The following is a 20,929-nucleotide window of genomic DNA, read 5'->3' on the forward strand; positions in this document are numbered from 1 at the left end:
TTCACCTTGGTATGTTTGGATTATATTCCAAAGACATGTATCATCTATTTTAAAAAACGTATTAAATATTTGACAAAACCTGTCACTTTCGTGCAAAAATGAGTAACAAATGAGCTCAGTGCTTCAGAAAAATTATGAGTTTTGGTTTATAGCACGATTCTTAAGAGAAAAAAATCAACAACCTATTTTAGATCAAGATTTCAATGCAGAAGATGAAGCATATTTATAAACGATCATGTATGATTTGGCATAGGAGAACCTAAGTTTGGTGATAATGAACTTATTTATTGAGCTGAGGTTTTAAAAAGGAGAAAAACCTTCATACTTTTCATTAGAATGGGGCAGATTACCCTTATATAGAGAGTAACAACAATTAAAAAAAACAATAAAGGCAAAGACAAAGAGAAAATTGAACTTTTTTTTTTTTTAAAAAAAGCACAAAAACCCTACATACTAAAATTATACACATCAAGTATTGGTCCAATCTTATATCAATCTATTTACAATTAAACAGCACCATGGATTTCTCACCTAGGTTAGTTGAACATGCCCAGAAATTGTTATTCAAAGTATACGTTCCTTTAAAATAAACTCTTAAGAGAGCTCAAATCCTCAACAAACAAGACCTTTTATCAATCATAGATATTGATGACATCACCAATTTTCCTTAAGAAAAACAGGCTTAAACACTTTCTTCCAGTTGATAAACTTTGAGAGATGCTGCTACTCAATGTGGCATACAAATGAACAAAACCTTTTGATGACAGGGCAACATACTGAAATATTCTTATACCTCCACCTCTAAGTACAAAATTCTCCTTTGGAATTAATGCTGTTTTCTCTTGAATTTAGATTCAGTCATCAGCAATCCTAAATTGGATACAGCTAGAATCTTTAAAATGATTGCATAAAAATAGGGAAGTATTAATAGTTAAAGCTCTCAGAAACATGGTAAGTTACAATTATAGGTATATTTAATCAGGCTATATAAAGTGTAATACCATTTTAAACATTACATTTAAACTCATTAGCAGTTTCATTTCACCATTAGAATCAATAATGGTGTTTCCCATCCAAACAAGTGTGGAGGATTGCTATTTCCCAATTGAGGACAGCGTAAGTGCCTTCTGGCCTCTACTTTTCCACCTCATGGATTCTCAGGAGTACAGTGGTCAAGTCTTAGCCTCCTTCTCACCTAAGGAACCACCTTTTAAAGGCTCCAAATTAAACAAAATCCTTGGTAGCTTTATTCCAGTCACAGTACAAAAGAATCAGGTTATCTCACTGGACATTGTCACCCACCATCAGTAGAGGTAACTGAACTGGAAACCACTAAGTTATAAAGCAATGTTTCATTATTTGGTCTCACTGCTGATGTTTAGGTGATGCCAGTAAACCTTTCACACTTATAAATTTTGATGAAATTTTCTCTAAAAGATTGAAAATAGGCACAGTTCTCCCAGGCACAGATAGAATGGTTTTTGCTTACACTCTTCCTGCAAAGTGGAGGAGAAGAGAACAATTACTTTATTATCCTGTAGTGGGAACAACTGTACTTGATTCCTGTGTTCCCCGGCCCAGGAACTATGCATTTGGAGTCATAGTTAGCTATGAAAAGTTCTAAGCAGAGTAGCTAGATCAACGAAGGTATTATATAGTAGTGACCTTCTAAGCCTAGATATGAAAACAGCTTCATTATATAGACCTTTCAAAATGCCTATGCAGTAAGAGGATAAAAGACTTTTCAACTGAGTATCAATTGAAAACCAGAGACTGCATTGACTAAATTATTGCCTAGTGTTCCAGAAGGGTGCCTGCCCCCAATGTGCTGGAAGGCACCAAAATTTAGTGTGAATGTAATAAGGAGTTCAACATGTGGGGATGGGGAGAGCAACACTGAAGTGCAATTTGCCAGTCTCTACTCCTTTATGGCTAAATATTAATTGAGCTAAGAATAAAAAACCAGAATAGAAGCAAACCTCAAATACTGCTCTTTTCAGTTTCTATTTTAAAAAAAGCTTATATTTTATAGCTATTCTGGATGGTTTCTGGGTATATAATTTGATATATTTTTTAAAAATCTGTATTCAAAAGGTGCTTGGTGCTGTTCTTCATGGATGCATCATTCCATTTACAGTCCAAATCATTTAAACACAGCCATTACATAGTTGTTGAGTTTTAAAATAAATGGTTATCTATTTCTTAACTGCTTCTCAAATTAGAAATTGTAATTACATGAGTCTCAAAGGCTGGCTCTTTGTATTTTATTATTTTTGTTGGTCTCCATCACAGATGGAATTTTTCACTGGTAATTCCTCAGAACTAAATCCATTCATAGGGAATTTAGAGCAGTGAAAATAAATTTCACGCCATAGAGTAGGAAATGACAACACAATAAAAAGGAGCAGAGGGATCCAGCCAATAGGACCAGTTCAGTTTTCAACTGGTGTTGGGTTCTGCAAAGGTTGGCTCACTATAACCTGTACAACATAGTCCTTTGGGATCTTCAGCTCTTCCAACTTCATTTTGTCGGTGAGAGGTCTGCCAGAGAAGAACCACCGCTGACTACTCGGTTCCACTCCTTCTGCTGCATGTAACCGTCTCTTCATGTGGAAAACCGTGTCTGTGCTACGAACCACAAGTTTGAGGTCTTTGCCTGTAGAAAGGCGCAAACGGAGCTGAGATTCATATCCAGAATTGGGTGGTGGCTCAGGAATATCCAGAGTCTCTATGTCGCTCTTTTCCTCTATCATGTTGATTGGTGGTGCCAAGCAATAGACTGGAAGCTGGTATCTGTTCCCCAGTTCGTCATAGCACTCTGTAAGTGCACCTTCAGAAAGAGAAGATATGAATAAGAGTTTAAATAAATGCATTTTGTTTATATCCTGCAAAATGCTTAAGCTTCTCTTGCTAGCATGCCACTGTAGAGAAAAAAATATAAAATAATGCTACTGTCAGCTGATTATCAGTGATGATCAAGCCCCATGCCCAGTTATTTGACTTTTTATCTAATTTTATATTAACCATGATCCTAGCTCCTTATCCCTACCTGCTTTCTAAGTCATTTCATGTCTAGTTCACAATTTCATTAAAATAGAAGGAAGTGAAAGCATAAAAAATTCAGATTTGCTAATATTATTAATGCTTAGACCAAATTACAGAGAAATTCAAATTATATTGGGATATCTTTTAAATAAATCAATCAGCTACCTTAACAAACAAGAAAAAAACAGATCCCTAAGCCCAATTCACCAAAACACAAGTGTTCCAGAGTAGTTTTCTTAGTGACTGGACTTCCTAAATTGCAGTACTTGGCCAAAAGTCCTTAGTCCAAAGAGATCACAAACTAGAGATGACAGCTTTACCAGCTGTCATAGACTCATTGCTTATATATATGTCTCATTAGCACATTTACCACAGAAATGACCAAGGTGTTTATTTAACTCCATTCGTTAATCTATTACAGAGAAGCTATGGATTAAAAAGAACAAAAGGGGTATGAAGTTTATAACATGCTGGCTCAGTGGAGGTAAAAGAGCACTTATTGTTTTAAAGTATTAATGGCTAATTTCCTTATAAAGCATAAACTACATTATTTCATTTATTTATTTATTTTTTAGAGATAAGGTCTTGCTATGTTGCCCAGGCTGGCCCTGAACTCCTGAACTCAAGTAATCCTCCTGCCTCAGCTTCCTGAGTAGCTGGGATGACAGGCACATAAACTACATTATAATTACCAAGACTTCCATGGGGAACTTGAAAGCAAACTTAATGAACATTTTATTTTAAGGTTATACGTAACATGTCCCTTCCTCAAACTAGAATATTAATGTCAGCTGGTTATCAATTTGTATAAAAAACAAAAACATCTACCACATTCAAAACATTCATACACAAGACAGTGTATATAGGAAGCAGGATGTTGAGAAATGGTTATTAATGAACAAATGAGTTAATGAACTGATATTTGTAGTCAACTGGATAAAAACGTAATGCATCTGAAATGAAACCAGAATGGTCACCAATTCACCATGGGTCCGATCTGGTCTGCCTTCCAAGTTACGTTAAGATGGGCTGCAGTGATAGCTTAGTCAGAAAGCAGAGAACACACATGAATCTCCCCTCTCTGTTCAACCTTTGTGCTGTTCACTAACACGGTCATGACATTGCAGAAATGGATTTACTTCAAGCACAGCTGTGATCACTAGAAGCTCTCTATACCAGTAACATCCCACTGCAGTACCAATGTACTCACATACACGGGTGTAGTCAGTTGTGCAGTCTTCACTGTTTCAAGCTTCATTATTTTCACATACCACAATAGATACAATACAGCAGGACTGCAAACCAAAGCAGTTCAAGTGCAGGCAGAATGATGTCTTGACTGAAAAACATTCTACATTTGTAGCCTCCCTAAGAAACTAGAAGTGGAGATGCCACGCAGCCTTTTGTACAGTGCTAAAACAGCAGTGCACGCCAACCTCAAAACAAATGTACAATCTAATAGGCACTTTGGCTCTTACTAGGTCTGAATATTCAATTCTCCATCATGATGGAAAGAAGCCCAGTCTTTTCCTTCCTGCCTTTCAACCCAGCAAGTCAGGGATTAGTTTTCAAATCTCAAAGGCATGAGAGAAAAAAGGTCCATGGAAGACTTACAGTTAGAAAGTGTATCATCATCATTATCTTTATTTTCTTGATATAGGATCTTGCTCTGTTGTCTTGGCTAGAGTGCAGTGGTGCGATCATAACTCACAGCAGCCTCCAGTTCCTGGGCTCAGGTTATCTTCCCACCTCAGCTTCCTGAGTAGCTGGGACTATAGGCACATGCCACCACGCCTGGCTAATTTTTAAAATTTTTTGTAGAGATGGGGTCTTGCCATGTTGCCCAGGCCAGTCCTGAACTCCTACCCTTAAGTGATCCTCCTGCCTCAGCCCTGCAAAGTGCCGGATTACAGGCATGAGTCACCATGCCTGCCATGTATCTTCTTATTCAAGATCTGGCAGTGCTCATATCTACAATGCTGGAAATAAGCCATCCAAGACTCTACTACTTGAAAGCTCCCATATTTTAATATTTTTGGAAAAGGTAATTTATTTATTTATTTTTTGAGACAGAGTCTCACTCTGTAGCCCGGGCTAGAGTGCTGTGGCGTCAGCCTCGCTCACAGCAACCTCAAACTCCTGGCCTTAAGCAATCGTTCTGCCTCAGCCTCCTGAGTAGCTGGGATTACAGGCATGTGCCACCATGCCCGGCTATTTTTTCTATATATTTTTAGTTGGCCAATTAATTTGTTTCTATTTTTAGTAGAGACGGGGTCTCGCTCTTGCTCAGGCTGGTTCTGAACTCCTGACATTGAGCGATCCTCTTGCCTAGGCCTCCCAGAGTCCTGGAATTACAGGCGTGAGCCACTGCGCCTGGCCCTATTTTTTATTTAATATAAAGTTTTCTGGTTTATTTACTCTCTCCCTCACTTCTGCCTATAAAATTATAATCTGTGAGTTATAAATATGCTCTAGTTTTAAACTAAAAATTAGACTCATGGTTTTCAGTTTGTTGTGTAAGAAGCCTGGAAATTACCATTCCATCCTAACAATGAACAGCAAACTGAAAAATCAACTCTTCTTGGATCTGTAAGAGAAGTAAGGTCACAGAGCAAACCACTGCTCTCCAAATTGGAGAGGCAGAATACAGAGAGTCACAATTTACCAGAGCTGAGACCTGTGTGGAACCAGTGCAGGCTAGGGAAACCTGAAATGTACATGGAGAACTACTGGAGGCTCGCTGTAAACAAGTCTTACAGATAAATACTCCAGGGGACCCAGCCCTGGGGGTCTAGGAGAGTGATACCTTTCTGAGTTTTATCTCCTAGACCTCCATCTCCCTCACAGTGAATTTCAGAGAAACATCCCCTGTGCTTCTGGCAAGGGGGAAAGCGGGGAGGGCAAAAGGAACCATTTTTAAACATGCCAGAGCATTCTGCCTTCAAGGGAAACTATTTAACCAGAGCCTAACCTGCTGGGGCTGTATCAGAGCCTAATTGACCTGGGAGAAGGGAAATACTCAACTCCAGCCCCCTCTAGTCATCCTGTCCCACCTAACATGGGCACTGTGACTGAGAAGTACTGGCAAAGTTCCCAATCCAGAGGCAGAGGCTCAGGAAAAGACTGAGACCTAATCTTGGACTATGGAATGCTTCCTCGCCCCCACAAACCTTACCACCACATCATTAAAGGCCTATTTACTGCAGTTTCTTTTACCTAGTATTAATATACCATGTCCACCTTTCAAAGAAAAATTACAAGACAAACCAAAGGGCAAAAAAACACGGTATGCAGAGACAGTGCAAGCCATTAAAACCAGACTCAGATAAAGTAAGGACATTAGAATTATCAGACTTGGAATTTAAAACATTATGATTAATATGCTGATGGCTCTAAAGGATAAAGTAGACACCACACAAGAACAGATGTGTAATGTAACGAGAGAGATGGAAATTCTAAAGAACCAAAAAGAAATGCTAGAGAACAAAAACACTGTAACAGAAATAAGGAATGCCTTTGGTGGGCTTATTATTACCGTGTTTCCCCCCAAATAAGACCTACCCATAAAATAAGCCCTAGCAGGATTTCTAAGCATTTGCACAATCTAAGCCCTAGCCAGAAAATAAGACCTAGTGATGGGCGTGGGTACTCAGCGTATCTGCACAACTTATGCATTTCCTCGTGGAGCGGTAAAGACGACGACCAGCCCTTCTCATCTGCCCCATGAGAGCTCTATTGCTCAACATGAGAGATTGGGGCCAATCGTTCTAAAGGAAATAGAGTCGCAAGAAATTCAGGATGGAATTCGGGGTTTGGAGAGTTATGATGATGTTCCAGAAGAAGATGACTTAACTCTATTTGAATAAATGTAGATTGTTGTACCGCACTTAAAAAAAAGAACACATGCCCTGAAAATAAGCCCTAGGGTGTCTTCTTGAGGAAAAATAAACATAAGACCCTGTCTTATTTTGGGGGAAACACAGTAGGTTATTAAGTATGAATGTCCAATTTCCTTAAGTACTAAGTTTGACAGTTGTTATCTCCAACATTTCACCTTGACACTCCTTGTTTTTTTATTGTGAAGGTACATCCTCAGTCTTTCAAAAGCACAGTTTGGCTTGTGATTATCTTTCACATTTTTTTAGAGCAATTTTTGTGAAATCATGGATAAGTCAAAAATTTGTGTTATTTTTGAATATGAGTTCCATTGTGGAACCAATACTGTGCAGACAGCTTGAAATATCAAAGAAATGTTTGGGAAGGATGTGGTTAACGAACACACAGTCTGTCAATGGTTTGAGTAGGTTTGTTCTGACCTTAATCTTGAAAATGAGCCATGTGGACAACCTGAGACCAAGGTGGATAATGATGAACTGAAAGCTGTAATGGAAGCAAATCCATCTCACATACACGTGAATTAGCAGCAAGGTTTGACATTACTATTCCAACAATACTGAACCATTTGAAACAAATTGGTAAGGTAACGAAGCTGGATAGATGGCTTCTGCATGCTTTAAATGAGCACCAGAAGAGAAATTGTCTCAAAGCTTGCCTTTCTGTGCTGTAAAAACATAAAGGCGAAGCATTTCTACACCATATTGTTACATGCGATGAAAATGGATTCTTTTTGACAATCACAAATGTTCAGCACAATGGTTGGATAAAGATGAAGTACCAAAACAGAGTCCAAAACCAAATATTCATCAAAAAAAGGCCAATGGTGTCTGTTTGGTGGTCCAGCACTTGTTATTATTCACTACAGCTTCATGAAACCTGGTCAATCGACTACAATCGATGTCTACTGTAACCAACTGGACGAAATGATGAGGATGCTTGCGAGTAAGCAGCCAAGACTGGTCAATAGATACAGGACAATCTTCTTGCAAGACAATGCTGGACCACATGTTGCACAAACAATGCTGCTCAAGCTACAGAAGATAGACTTGGAAACTCTGTCATCCACCATATTCACCAGACCTTGCAACAACTGACTACCACTTCTTCCAGGCTTTGGACCACTGTTTTTAAACATCACATTGGAAGTTGTAGTTAATGCAATAAGACAAGAAAAAGTATACAGATTGGAAAGCAAAAACTAAAACTCTGTTTGCAGATGACATGACTATCTACATAGGAAATCTGAAGAATCAACAAAAAACCCCTGAAACTAATAAGCAATTGTAACAAGGTTTCAGGACACAAGGTTAATATACAAAAATCAATTGCTTTCCTATAATATCAGCAATGGACAAAAGGAATTTGAAATTAAAAAAACACAATTTACATTAGCACTTCAAAAAAATTAAACACTTATGTATAAATTTAACAAAAATATGATTGACATGAAGAAACTTTTAACACTTTGATAAAATAAATCAAAGAGGAACAAATGGAGAGATAGTCCACGTTTATGGATAGGAAGGCTTAATATTGTCAAGATGTCAGTTCTTCCTAACTTGGTCTACAGATTCAATGCAATCCCAACCAAAATCCAAACAAGTTAATTTGTGGATATTGACAAACTGACTTTAACATTTATATGGAGACAAAAGATCCCAAGTAGCCAACAAAATATTGAAGCAGGAAAAGTTTGAGGACTTTGACACTGTCTGACTTAAAGATTTGCTACAAAGCTACAGTAATCAAGACAGTGTGGTATTGACAAAAGAAGAGGCAAATAGATCAATGGAAGAGAATAGATAGCCCAGGAATAGACCCATATAAATACAGTGAACTGATCTTTCACAAAGGAGCAAAGGTGTATTACCTTTACTGTATTAGTAGAGAAAAGATAGTCTTTTCAACAAATGGTGCTAGAGCTGGAAATATACATACAAAAAAATGAATCTAAACATAGAGCTTACCTTTCACAAAAATTAACTCAAAATACATCACAGACCTAAACATAAAGCATGAAACTATAAAACTCCTAGAAGACAACATATGAGAAAATCTAAATGACACCAATATTGGTAATGACCTTTTAGATAGTAACCAAAAACCTGATCCATGAAAGAACTGATAAGCTGTCATTCATTAAAATTAGAAATTACAACTCTGCTGAGGACACTATAAAAAGAATAAAAAGACAAGCCACAGAAATGGGGAAAATATTTGCAAAAGATATATCTGATAAGACTGTTATCAAAAATATACAAAGAACTCTTAAAACTCAACAAGAGGCCGGGCGCAGTGGCTCACGCCTGTAATCCTAGCACTCTGGGAGGCCGAGGTGGGCGGATTGCTCGAGGTCAGGAGTTCGAAACCAGCCTGAGCAAGAGCAAGACCCCGTCTCTACCATAAATAGAAAGAAATTAATTGGCCAACTAATATATATATAGAAAAAAAATTAGCTGGGCATGGTGGCACATGCCTGTAGTCCCAGCTACTTGGGGAGGCTGAGGCAGGAGGATTGCTTGAGCCAGGAGTTTGAGGTTGCTGTGAGCTAGGCTGACGCCACGGCACTCACTCTAGCCTGGGCAACAAAGCGAGACTCTGTCTCAAAAAAAAAACAAAAAAAAACCACACACACAAAAAAACTCAACAAGAAAACAAGTTGACAAAAAAAAAGAGCCAAAGAGGTTCAAAGACATTTCACCAAAGATGATTAACAGATGACAAATAATCATATTTGCTTATATTCTACATCATATATCATCAGGGAAATAAATGCAAATTAAAACAATGAGATAACAACATACATTTATTAGAATAGCCAAAATCCAGAACACTGGCACCACCAAATGCTGGTGAAGATGTGGAACAACAGAAAACACTTATTTATTGCTGGTAGAAGTGCAAAATGGTAGAGCTACTTTGGAATACAGTTTGGAAATTTCCTACAAAACTAAATATACTCTTATCAAATAATCCAGCCATACACTCCACGGTATATACCAAAAAAAGCTGAAAATTTATGTTCACACAAAAACCTGCACACAGATGTTTATAGCATCTTCATTCACAATTGCCAAAATTTGGAAGCCACCAAGATGCCCTTCTGTAGGTGAATGGATAAACTATGGTACATCTAGACAATGGAATATTATTCAGTGCTAAAAAGAAATGAGCCATCAAGCCATGTAAACACATGAGGAAATCTTAAATGCACAACACTAAGTGAAAGAAGGCAGTCTGATAAAGTTACATACTACATGATTGCAACTATTTTCCCACTCTGCACTTGATCTTAGCCAAAAGGCCGAGAAGCGATTATTTTCACAATCTGGAAAAAGCAAAACTGTGGTGAGAGTAAAAAGATCAGTGGTTGCCTGGAGTTGGGGGGAAGGGAGAGATGAATAGGCAGAGCACAGATGATTTTTAGGGCAGCGAAACTACTCTGTATGATACTATTAACAGTGGCTACATGTCAATATAAATTTGTCCCAACACACAGAAGGTAAAACATGGAGAGGGAACTCTAGGAGGTCGAGGTAGGCGGATTGCTTGAGGTCAGGAGTTCGAAACCAGCCTGACCAAGAGCGAGACCCCGTCTCTATTATAAATAGAAAGAAATTAATTGGCCAACTGATATATATAGAAAAAATTAGCCGGGCATGGTGGCACATGCCTGTAGTTTCAGCTACTCGGGAGGCTGAGGCAGTAGGATGTCCTGAGGCAGTAGGACAGTCCTCTTACTGTCACATCTACAATATTTGAAAGGTATAAAAATGGGGCAACTGAAGGCAGAGAGGGTGCTTACAGAAACTCAATGTTTACACACAAAAGGAAAGGAACACTCTAAAAGTTGATAAAAGCAGATAATTTTTCTACTTTGGCAAAATCACTGTTAGCCATGTTTGCATTTGCAATTTATAAAAGGTTTTAATCCCCACTGACTGGCCACCAAGGGTGTAGTTCATTTAGCAATTCTTCACTAGTTTTAATGAGGTTCTAGGCAGGCTTGCTTGTACTGCTCACCTAATGTCCTCTGTGGAAGGAAAGTTGTTTTCTTCTCTTCTCACAAACCCACTGTAGGAACAGATGGCCACCAGGATAAATAACTGCCAGGGCATCATTTCCCTAGGCCAGGAAGTCCTGACAGCTCCCCATGGTAGGAAGAATGCTGCCAAGCTCCACCTTCTGTTCTGATTTCATACATAATTTTCTGAAGTTGTTTTTATTTATCTTTCATCTAGATGACTGGCTCAGATGTTCTATTTTCCTTGGTCAACTGTTTTCTATGGCTGTTTTTAATTATGCTTTAAAATATTCCACTAGAAAATTCTAAAGATAAAACTAACTTAGATGACAAATAACAAAAATAGCTTTACTAAATGCCATTAGGTCTAACACTTTACTCTTTTTCTAGCAATCTTTCAGGCGAAAAAGAAAGATGCGCTCTGAAGCATTTAAAGGCCTCATTGCTTATCCCTCTATGCTCTCACTCCTGTAAGACAGTGACACACTACCATTTGTGACTTGCATAGCTATGTAAACAGGTTTATAAAAGTTAAAGGTTGATGTCTGGGCCGGGCGCTGTGGCTCACGCCTGTAATCCTAGCTCTTGGGAGGCCGAGGCGGGCGGATTGCTCAAGGTCAGGAGTTCAAAACCAGCCTGAGCAAGAGCGAGACCCCGTCTCTACTATAAATAGAAAGAAATTAATTGGCCAACTGATATATATATAAAATTAGCCGGGCATGGTGGCGCATGCCTGTAGTCCCAGCTACTCGGGAGGCTGAGGCAGAAGGATCGCTCGAGCCCAGGAGTTTGAGGTTGCTGTGAGCTAGGCTGACGCCACGGCACTCACTCTAGCCTGGACAACAAAGCGAGACTCTGTCTCAAAAAAAAAAAAAAAGGTTGATGTCTGCCTAAGGAAGTGGTTGTGGTGATGGTTTCATGGGTGTATACATGTCAAAGCTGATCATATTATACACTTTAAATATGTGCTGTTTAGTATACTTCAAATACACCTCAATAAAGCTAAACAAATTTAATATTATTTATTGAGACAGGGTTCAGCTCTATTGCCCAGGCTAGGGTGCAGTGGTATAGTTGTAGCTTACTGCAAACTTCAGCTCCTGGGCTCAAGAGATCCTTCTGCCTTAGCCTCCTGAGTAGCTAGGACTACAGGTGTGCCACCACACCTTGCTAACTTTTATTTTTGTAGAAATGGGGTCTATGTTGCCTAGGCTCGTCTCAAACTCCTGGCCTCAAGTGACCCTCCAGTCTCAGCCTCCCAAAGTGCTAGGATTACAGGAACGAGCCTTCACACTCAGCCAAATTTGATATTTAGATTACACTGGCAATCTGGTATGGGAAATTCCCCTCCCAAAATGAATTAAGGGGGCAATGTCCTAGAATTCCAAGACTTAACACTGGGGTCTCTTCCAAAACTTGTAGGAATGGATATCTTTATTCCTGACTTCTCTTTTCTAACTGACCCAGAGGCTAACCCTAACTCTTCTACTTCTCAACCACCACAGCCTTCTATGGCAAAGGAGGGCCTCCACATTTAAATGAGCTTGACACTGCTAAAAAGAATGAGAACGCTGAAATGACAGAATGAACGTAAAGGAATGAAATAGTGGGGGTCCAGGAAACGCACTCTCAAGCCTGATGGAAGGACAGAAAATTGCATAAGAAGCAGTGAGATTCAGTAGCAGAAGAGGCGGATTTGGAGTTAATAAATCCAAATTTAGATCCTAATTTTGAACATGTTGAGTCTATTTTCTCAAGGATTATAGGACCTACCTCACGGGCTTAAATAATAAGATATGTAAAATTGCCTAGTACATATAAAAAATCCATAGAAAACGCTCAATAATGTTGGTTCTCTTCTCACACAACTTTTAAATCTCATAATCAGACTTAAGGGGGAGCACTCCCTACAGCAGTGTCACACGGGATCAAGTGTCAGAAAGTTTGAGTATACTGCTTCATGTTTCATGGTGTTCCCTACAAACCTGAATCACACTTATGTCAAAAGAGCCATCAAAATTATTCTTCCTCCACGTATTATGAGCAGTCTTTCAGGACTGCAAGGGTGCTAACAAATTACAGGTTCTCTCATGGAACATTTTGCTGGGAATTATACCAAGCTTCTATCTGGTAGTTAGCCCTAGAAGCAGAAGGTCTAGCTATCTCATCCCACCAAGTAAGCCATTAAGGCTGTGGCATTCAGAAGAACTAAGTCTGCCATCTCTTCTAGCAAGCACTGGTGAAGAATGGTGCTTGTATGTATGCTGAAGTCTTGCGGTAGTCACGCCATGATTAAGAGCTTGTGGAACATTTCATCCCATTTCTAAGAGGGATATGGATTGTTATCCCAGGGCTTCAGCTCTTTAAAAGGGGTAGAGTGGGCCGGGAGCAGTGGCTCACGCCTGTAATCCCAGTTGCTTTGGGAGACTAAGGCAGGAGGATTGCTTGAGCCCAGGAGTTCAAGGTTACAGTAAGCTATGATGATGCCACTGCACTCCATCCTGAGTGAAAGAGCCAGACCCTGAATCTCAAAAAAAAAAAAAAAAAAAAAGGACAGGGACCAAAGGGACAGACAGATGCTTGGACACGGTAGTCTACATAAAGCTGCCCTGGCTTTACAGAAGTAGAAGGTGGTGTAGCACACTCCCTGGGACCATGTTCGAAACCCTGCTTCCCTCCACGCTCACCAGAATGGCATAGAAAAGAGGTCTTCTTCAGAGACAAGCCTACTGACTCAGGGCCACCTCCTACCTTAGCTATTTTCAGGCATTTATTGCTCTAATGAAGAAAAAGGGTGACAGCAGCAGAGGGAGTAGATAAATTTACATTTTATAACTCTAAATCATTTTGGAGGATAGAGAAGAAAATGATTTAACATTTAATTTATGATTAAGCAGTCATTAGATCCTTCATTAAGGTCCAGTTTCATTTCTAAACACTACAAGAGTCTGGCACAAATCCCCACTCTCCCACGTAAAATCTTCCTGCCTTCATTCCTAAGCTTTATTTTTATCAATTAGCTTATCAATTAAGTTTATTAAATGACAAATTCTTATAGGGTCCTTTAAAGCAACCAAAATTCACAGATAACAGGCCTCTGACATACCTGACGGAAACAGAAACAAGGCCTACACCTATTCATTTCCTACCTATGTCTTATGAGAATAGGGTATACTTCCCTAACAGAAGTATACCATTTTAAAGTATTCTATAAAGTGTGCAAGGGACCTAAAACATTAGACATAGATTAACCTTGAAGATCATTTGTGTAATCACTTTACACAACACAGTGATGAAATGACTCATCCAGGGTACTGAGTTGCTTTAGTTTATCCTTGCTAAGGTGTGAGTTCAAATTCCAATTCCATGACTTATACCTTGGAAGAATGATGCAACCTCTCTATGGTTAACCTTTCTCATCTGTGTAAAATGTGGATTATTGTAGGTGATTTTAACAGGTATGAGAATTAAATAACATTAATATTCAAAAAGTTAGTTTTCAGTATTTTATTATTATTGATTCTCAGTCTAGTGTTCTTTTCATCATATGTTGGCTCCCTGCATGTATAATGTTCTTTTTATGCTACTTATTAAGTACCTCAGTTTAACACACTGACTGCCATGTGAGTTGTGTTTAACTCGTGCTAGTTTTGAGCTCAGGGTCTCGTGAAGTATACATTTTAAAGTATTCTATAAAATCTCTTTACCTTGGGAGACTAAAAAAAGTCTCTTTTTAAAAAAAGAGACTCATAAGTCTCTTTACCTTGGGAGCCTTGTGAACTATTTTTCAAGTTGCAAATAACTCACGCACAGAAAACAATAAAAAATAACAAGTTTTTTATTAAATTAGAAAGGACCATTTTGGGTTTGTTTTTTTTTTGAGACAGAGTCTCACTCTGTTGCCCAGGCTAGAGTGAGTGCCATGGCATCAGCCTAGCTCACAGCAACCTCAATCTCGTGGGCTCAAGTGATCCTACTGCCTCAGCCTCCGGAGTAGCTGGGACTATAGGCATGCGCCACCATGCCCCGCTAATTTTTTGTATATATATTTTTAGTTGGTCAATTAATTTCTTTCTATTTTTAGTAGAGACCGGGTCTCGCTCAAGCTGCTTTCGAACTCCTGACCTCGAGCAATCCGCCCGCCTAGGCCTCCCAGAGTGCTAGGATTACAGGCGTGAGCCACCACTTTGTTTTGAAGTTTTAATTCTATTTTGTAATAAAACACCATGGCCCCAAGGAAAAAAATTTTTTTCCTACAGTGACAGTGTGTTAAAAAAAAAAAAAAAAAAAACATTAAATGTGCATTATATATAAATATATTGAGTTAAAAATGACTAGGAAAAAGGAAAAACATTCTGGACAACTCCTTTCCCACCTACGTAACAAACTCTGTGAAAAGAAGAGAATTTTAAAAGGTCTTTAAGAAATTAACTTTTTCTATGTCCCATAGCCCTAAGCATGAAAAAAAGGACAAAACAAACAGGACTTTAAAAGCCAAACTGTATGGCAGCATAAGTCACAACTGCACAGATATGGAATCAACCTAAATGCCCATCAACCAATGAGAGGATAAAGAAAATGTGGTGTATACACACTGTGGAATACTACTCAGCCATAAAAACGAATGAAATAATGTCTTTTGCAGAAGTTTGGATGGAACTGGAGGCCATTATCCTAAATGAAGTAACTCATGAATAGAAAACCAAATACTGCATGTTCTTACTTATAAGGGAAGGCTACAGGTACACGGTGGCATACAAATACAGTGGACAATAAAGACTCAAAAGTCAAGGGAGGGAAGTAAGGGAAGAAAAATTGCCTATTGGGTCCACTATTCAAATGACAAGTACAGAATGCACCACTATTCAATTCATCCATGTAATCAAAAACCACTTGTACTCCTAAATCTAGTGAAATAAAAAAAAGATTTCTTCCAAGTATTAACTCCTACTAATAACTTAGCAATAAATAAATAAATAATGTATATGTTGCTTTTTTTATATTCTGAATTAAATTGTTAGGTTAAGTTCCCCAGAATTAAATTTTTACAGTATGGTATAGACACTTTTATGGCTCTTGGTTCATATTGTCAAATTATATATAACTCACTATTGTTTTAAGTGTTGCTTCCCCTCTCCTTCAATCTTATTTCTCTTCAAAATAAATACTAACTCACGCCTGTGATCCTAGCACTCTGGGAGGCCAATGCGGGACTATAGCTCAAGGTCAGGAGTTCGAGACCAGCCTGAGCAAGAGCGAGACCCCCATCTCTACTAAAAATAGAAACAAATTAATTGGCCAACTAAAAATATATAGAAAAAATTAGCTGGGCATGGTGGTACATGCCTGTAGTCCCAGCTACTCGGGAGGCTGAGGCAGGAGGATCGCTTGAGCCCAGGACTTTGAGATTGCTGTGAATTAGGCTGATGCCATGGCACTCTAGCCTGGGAAACAGAGTGAGACTCTTGTCTCAAAAAATAAAATAAATACTAATACAAAACAAAACAAGCAAGCAAGCAAACAAAAGCCAAACTGAACAAATGGCAACATTTATCTACAAGAAGTAAGAATACTGTAGTTCCAGCTACTTGGGAGGCTGACTCAAGAGGATCACTTTGAGCCTAGGAGTATGAGGCGCTGCAGTTAGCTATGATGATGTCACTACACTATATATACCCAGGCAACAGAGCAAGACCCTGTCTCAAAAAAAAAAAAAAAAAAGAAAGAAAGAATAAAGTTGGAGTTAATCACCTTAAATTTCTGTTTCTAAACAGAAAAGTTTCTATTTCAGTAACAGTGAGCAGATACTCCATCTATTGAAGGAAAGTAAGGAAGGGAGATTTTACATTTGAATTGCAGGGAAACATGCTAGAGAAAATACTCTCATTCTAAGAAATAGATAATTGCAGATGCTAAAGAAATAAACAACTGCCTTTCTAGAAAACTAGAAAGTAAAGGAAGGTGGTAGGCACTTCAAAAATCCCTTTAACTCGGGCGTGGTGGCTCACACCTGTAATCCTAGCACTCTGAGAGGCAGGAGCATTGGTCAAGGTCAGGAGTTGGAAACAAGCCTGAGCAAGAGTGAGACCCCATATCTACTAAAAAATTAGAAATAAATTAATTGGCCAACTAAAAATATATAGAAAAAAATTAGCTGGGCATGGTGGCGCATGCCTGTAGTCCCAGCTACTCGGGAAGCTAAAGCAGGAGGATCGCTTAAGCTCAGGAGTTTGAGGCTGCTGTGAGCTAGGCTGATGCCACGGCACTCTAGCCCGAGCAACAGAGTGAGACTTGGTCTCAAAAAAAAAAAAAATCCTTTAAAATATTCTACATAATTACAAAAAGCATTAAGCATTCACCTCCACAAGTCGAACACTGTTTCTGAACAAGTTTTAACAGAAATTACTGAATAGTCATTATGCACCACCTTCTGAAAAGTGTCGCTAATAAAACTAACTGTTGTTTTTTTATTATCCTGTTTATGCTTATTTGGGCAAATCTCTTAATCTATAACCTAGCTCCAGTGGTAAAATACTGTATTAAGAATGTTTTTAGGATTTCTAGGTAATGGCAAAATAGCAACCAGTAAGAAAAAGGAAACAAGCTTTTAAAAATGTTAAGACAATGAGTAAAAATATGCTGTGCAAATCATGAAAAATAAATCTTAAAAGACAGTAAAGCTATGGAAAAGGGATACCTGGTATCAGAATCACATGAGGAGCTTTTTCTACAATACATATGTTCATATTCTCAATATGAGTCATAACTTTTGAAGTGAAAATATACCGTATGTACCTATAAAATCTCCAGGTAGTTACACCATCAAGTTACCTCTTAACTCTCCCCAGTTGCCATCTGAAATTAATAAACTAAAGATATTATTATATCACTGATAATAAGAGGAAAATAATACTGATAGAATCTAAATATGGCTTAAATCAAAAAAGGCACAATCCTTGCTTTTTTTGAGCATATAATCTAAAGTAAAAGAACAGATAACATAACAAGATATACAAACAACATTTACACATTTTCAAGAACTTTTTATATTATTACGTTAGGAAGATAACATATAAATATGGTTGAAATTATATATAAATTAGGCCGGTGGCTCACGCTTGTAATCCTAGCACTAGGGGAGGCTGAGATGGGTGGATTGTTTGAGCTCTAGAGTTCAAGACCAGCCTGAGCAAGAGTGAGACCCTGTCTCTACTAAAAAAATAGAAATTAGCTGGACAACTAAAAATATATACATAAAAAAAAATTTGATCAAGGATACTAGTGACAATAATATTAATAGCCAGAAACTTATCACAAAGCTTTGAAAGAAGAAAGCTCGGACGTCAGCTTGATTCTTTCACGTTTACACAGAAAATATTCCTTAAACACTGACGGGGAGTAGAGGCCCATCCAATGTTCTCAAATTTCCAAGAATAATTCTCCCTCATCTGTTGGCTGGTAAAGCTGTAGTGACATTATATTTCTTGACAGTTTATACAGATAAGCAGAAATGAGGGACCTGAGTTTTTTTTTTTTTTTTTTTTTTGAGGCAGAGTCTTGCTCTGTCACCCAGGCTAGAGTGCAGTGGCATCATCAGAGCTCACAGCAGCCTCAAACTCCTAAGCTCAAGTCATCCTCTTATCTCAGCCTTCCAAGTAGCTGAGGCTACAGGTGCACACCACAACACCTGGCTAATTTTTCTATTTTTAGTAGCAATAAGGTCTTGCTATGTTGCTAAGGCTGGTCTCAAACTCCTGACCTTAAGCCATCCTCCCACCTTGGTTTCCCAGACTGCCAGGATTACAGCTGAGAGCCACTGTACCTGGCCAGGGACTTGAATCTTTAGAGATCTGAGCCTAGATCCAATAGGATATGAATGAGCCCCTGCCTTACATAAAACAGAGCTACTTTGAACTTTTGAACAGCCTCTGTGAACTTTTAAACAAGGCCACAATTTATAAAACACAATCAGATATTCCTGCAGGTAACTATGCTAAATATGAAGTAAGAAATTCAAAGTTCCAAGGTCTGGATCTCAGGCTTCTAAATTAAGACAATCAAACATACATGACTCTTCTTCCACCCACCTGCAGGCCTATACAAACATATATTCTGCTTGAAAAATATAGAATATAAACATCAAAAAGAGAAGGAAGATAACTATTTGTAAAGGAAGGCCCTTCCCTTTATATTATATAAAGGTAGTATCTGAAGACAATAATTATAGAACTGATAAAGGGAAATGGAATAAGATAACATCCCCACATTCCAACCCCTAATCACATGTTAGAATTTAGAGACTATCCATGAAAATCAGGACTAAAAAGTCATACTGAGGCCGAGCGAGGTGGCTTATGCCTGTAATCCTAGCACTCTGGGAGGCCGAGGTGGGAGGATCACTCAAGGTCAGGAGTTTGAGACCAGCCTGAGCAAGAGCAAGACCCCGTCTCTACTGAAAATACAAAGAAATTAACTGGCCAACTAAAAAGATATAGAAAAAATTAGCCGTGCATGGTGGCACACACCTATAGTCCCAACTACTCGGGAATCTGAGGCAGTAGGATCGCTTGAGCCCAGGAGTTTGAGGTTGCTGTGAGCGAGGCTGACGCCACAGCACTCTAACCTGGGCAACAGAGTGAGACTCTGTCTCAACAACAACAACAACAAAAAAAGTCATACTAAAAGGGCATTCTATCATAAATTCTGCAAATGTAGAAGCAATCATTTTTATATATTTGTAGAAAAAGTGATCAGTGGGTGCTCAATAAATGTTAGTAATACAAGCCTATGCTAATAAGCTTTCATAACAAAGAACAGACAGCTATAAAAAGAGGAATGTTTTTTGGAAGCACAATTAATCAGAAATTAATGGAGATTTGGAAAGTTGGCAAGGATAGTAAGATAAATATCTTTTATCTGACAGAGTCAAAGGACATAAAGCAGATGATTAAATAATTAAAAGCACTGTTCCCCTAAGAATATAGACAAAGGGAGATACTGGGGGAAAAAAGCAATGAAGGTTTAATAATGAACAAAACTGCAAGGAAATTTAAGTGGTTATCTATTATATGGATTTGAAAAGACAACCTAGAAAAATATTAACTTGAAAAACTGAAGAGAAAAATAAATGTACTAATACAGAAATCAAAAGAAGAATATAAATGCAAAATTACCACCTACATCTCAGTACAGCACATGAAAATTTTTCTAATCAAGGAGACCAAAAGTATGTGCATGGGTCCAGCATAGATGCATCCCTTGAAACATTCAAAGTTTACAGTTATCCTTAGAATCACACTCCTATCAAAAGACACAAGTGGCCCGGTACGGTGGCTCACGTCTGTAATCCTAGCACCCTGGGAGGCCGAGGCGGGCGGATTGTTCAAGATCAGGAGTTCGAAACCAGCCTGAGCAAGAGCAAGACCCCATTCTCTACTATGAATAGAAAGAAATTAATTGGCCAACTAATATATATAGAAAAAATTAGCCGGGCATGGTGGCGCATGCCTGTAGTCACAGCTACTCGGGAGGTTGAGGCAATAGGATTGCTTGAGCCCAGGAGATTGAGGTTGCTGTGAGCTAGGCTGACGCCACGGCACTCACTCTAGCCTGGGCAACAAAGCAAGACTGTCTCAAAAAAAAAAAAAGAGACAAGTTTCTAATAATGCTCAAGGCTACAGTCATAGAAAACTGTCCTTAAAAACATGTGGGACCCACTTCTAAGTTCAGGTTTGCTTATTATGCTAAAAATAGGCTTGATGAGAAAGTATAATGATTAAATGAGCATCCTCTGAGTCTCCACAGTTTGTAAAATCTAAATTGAGACTGTATCTCTAGTGATAGTAGGAAACCAGTGAAGTAGAAGCTCCAATAGACGGATGGGGTGGGGGTGGGAAAGGTGGGGGGATGGGGCTGGCAGTTCAGTGGGGCTAGGGGTTGAAGAGAAGAGGTCTTTATGGAGAA

At 38.6% G+C, this 20,929-nt stretch overlaps 1 protein-coding gene across 2 annotated transcripts in view; it reads right to left on the bottom strand.

The window, feature by feature from the left end:
• Positions 1-952: 952 nt before the first annotated feature.
• Positions 953-20,929, bottom strand: part of UBTD2 (ubiquitin domain containing 2) — a 59,591-nt gene continuing 39,614 nt past the window's right edge. For both annotated transcript variants that reach the window (XM_012765495.2, XM_012765496.2), the window contains one exon: positions 953-2,830. In XM_012765495.2, coding sequence (XP_012620949.1) covers positions 2,433-2,830 — 398 coding nt within the window. In that variant the 3' untranslated portion in view covers positions 953-2,432. The remainder of the gene's footprint in view (positions 2,831-20,929) is intronic.

Source organism: Microcebus murinus, chromosome 21 (genome assembly GCF_040939455.1).
Source record: "Microcebus murinus isolate Inina chromosome 21, M.murinus_Inina_mat1.0, whole genome shotgun sequence".
Taxonomy (NCBI): Eukaryota; Metazoa; Chordata; class Mammalia; order Primates; family Cheirogaleidae; genus Microcebus; species Microcebus murinus.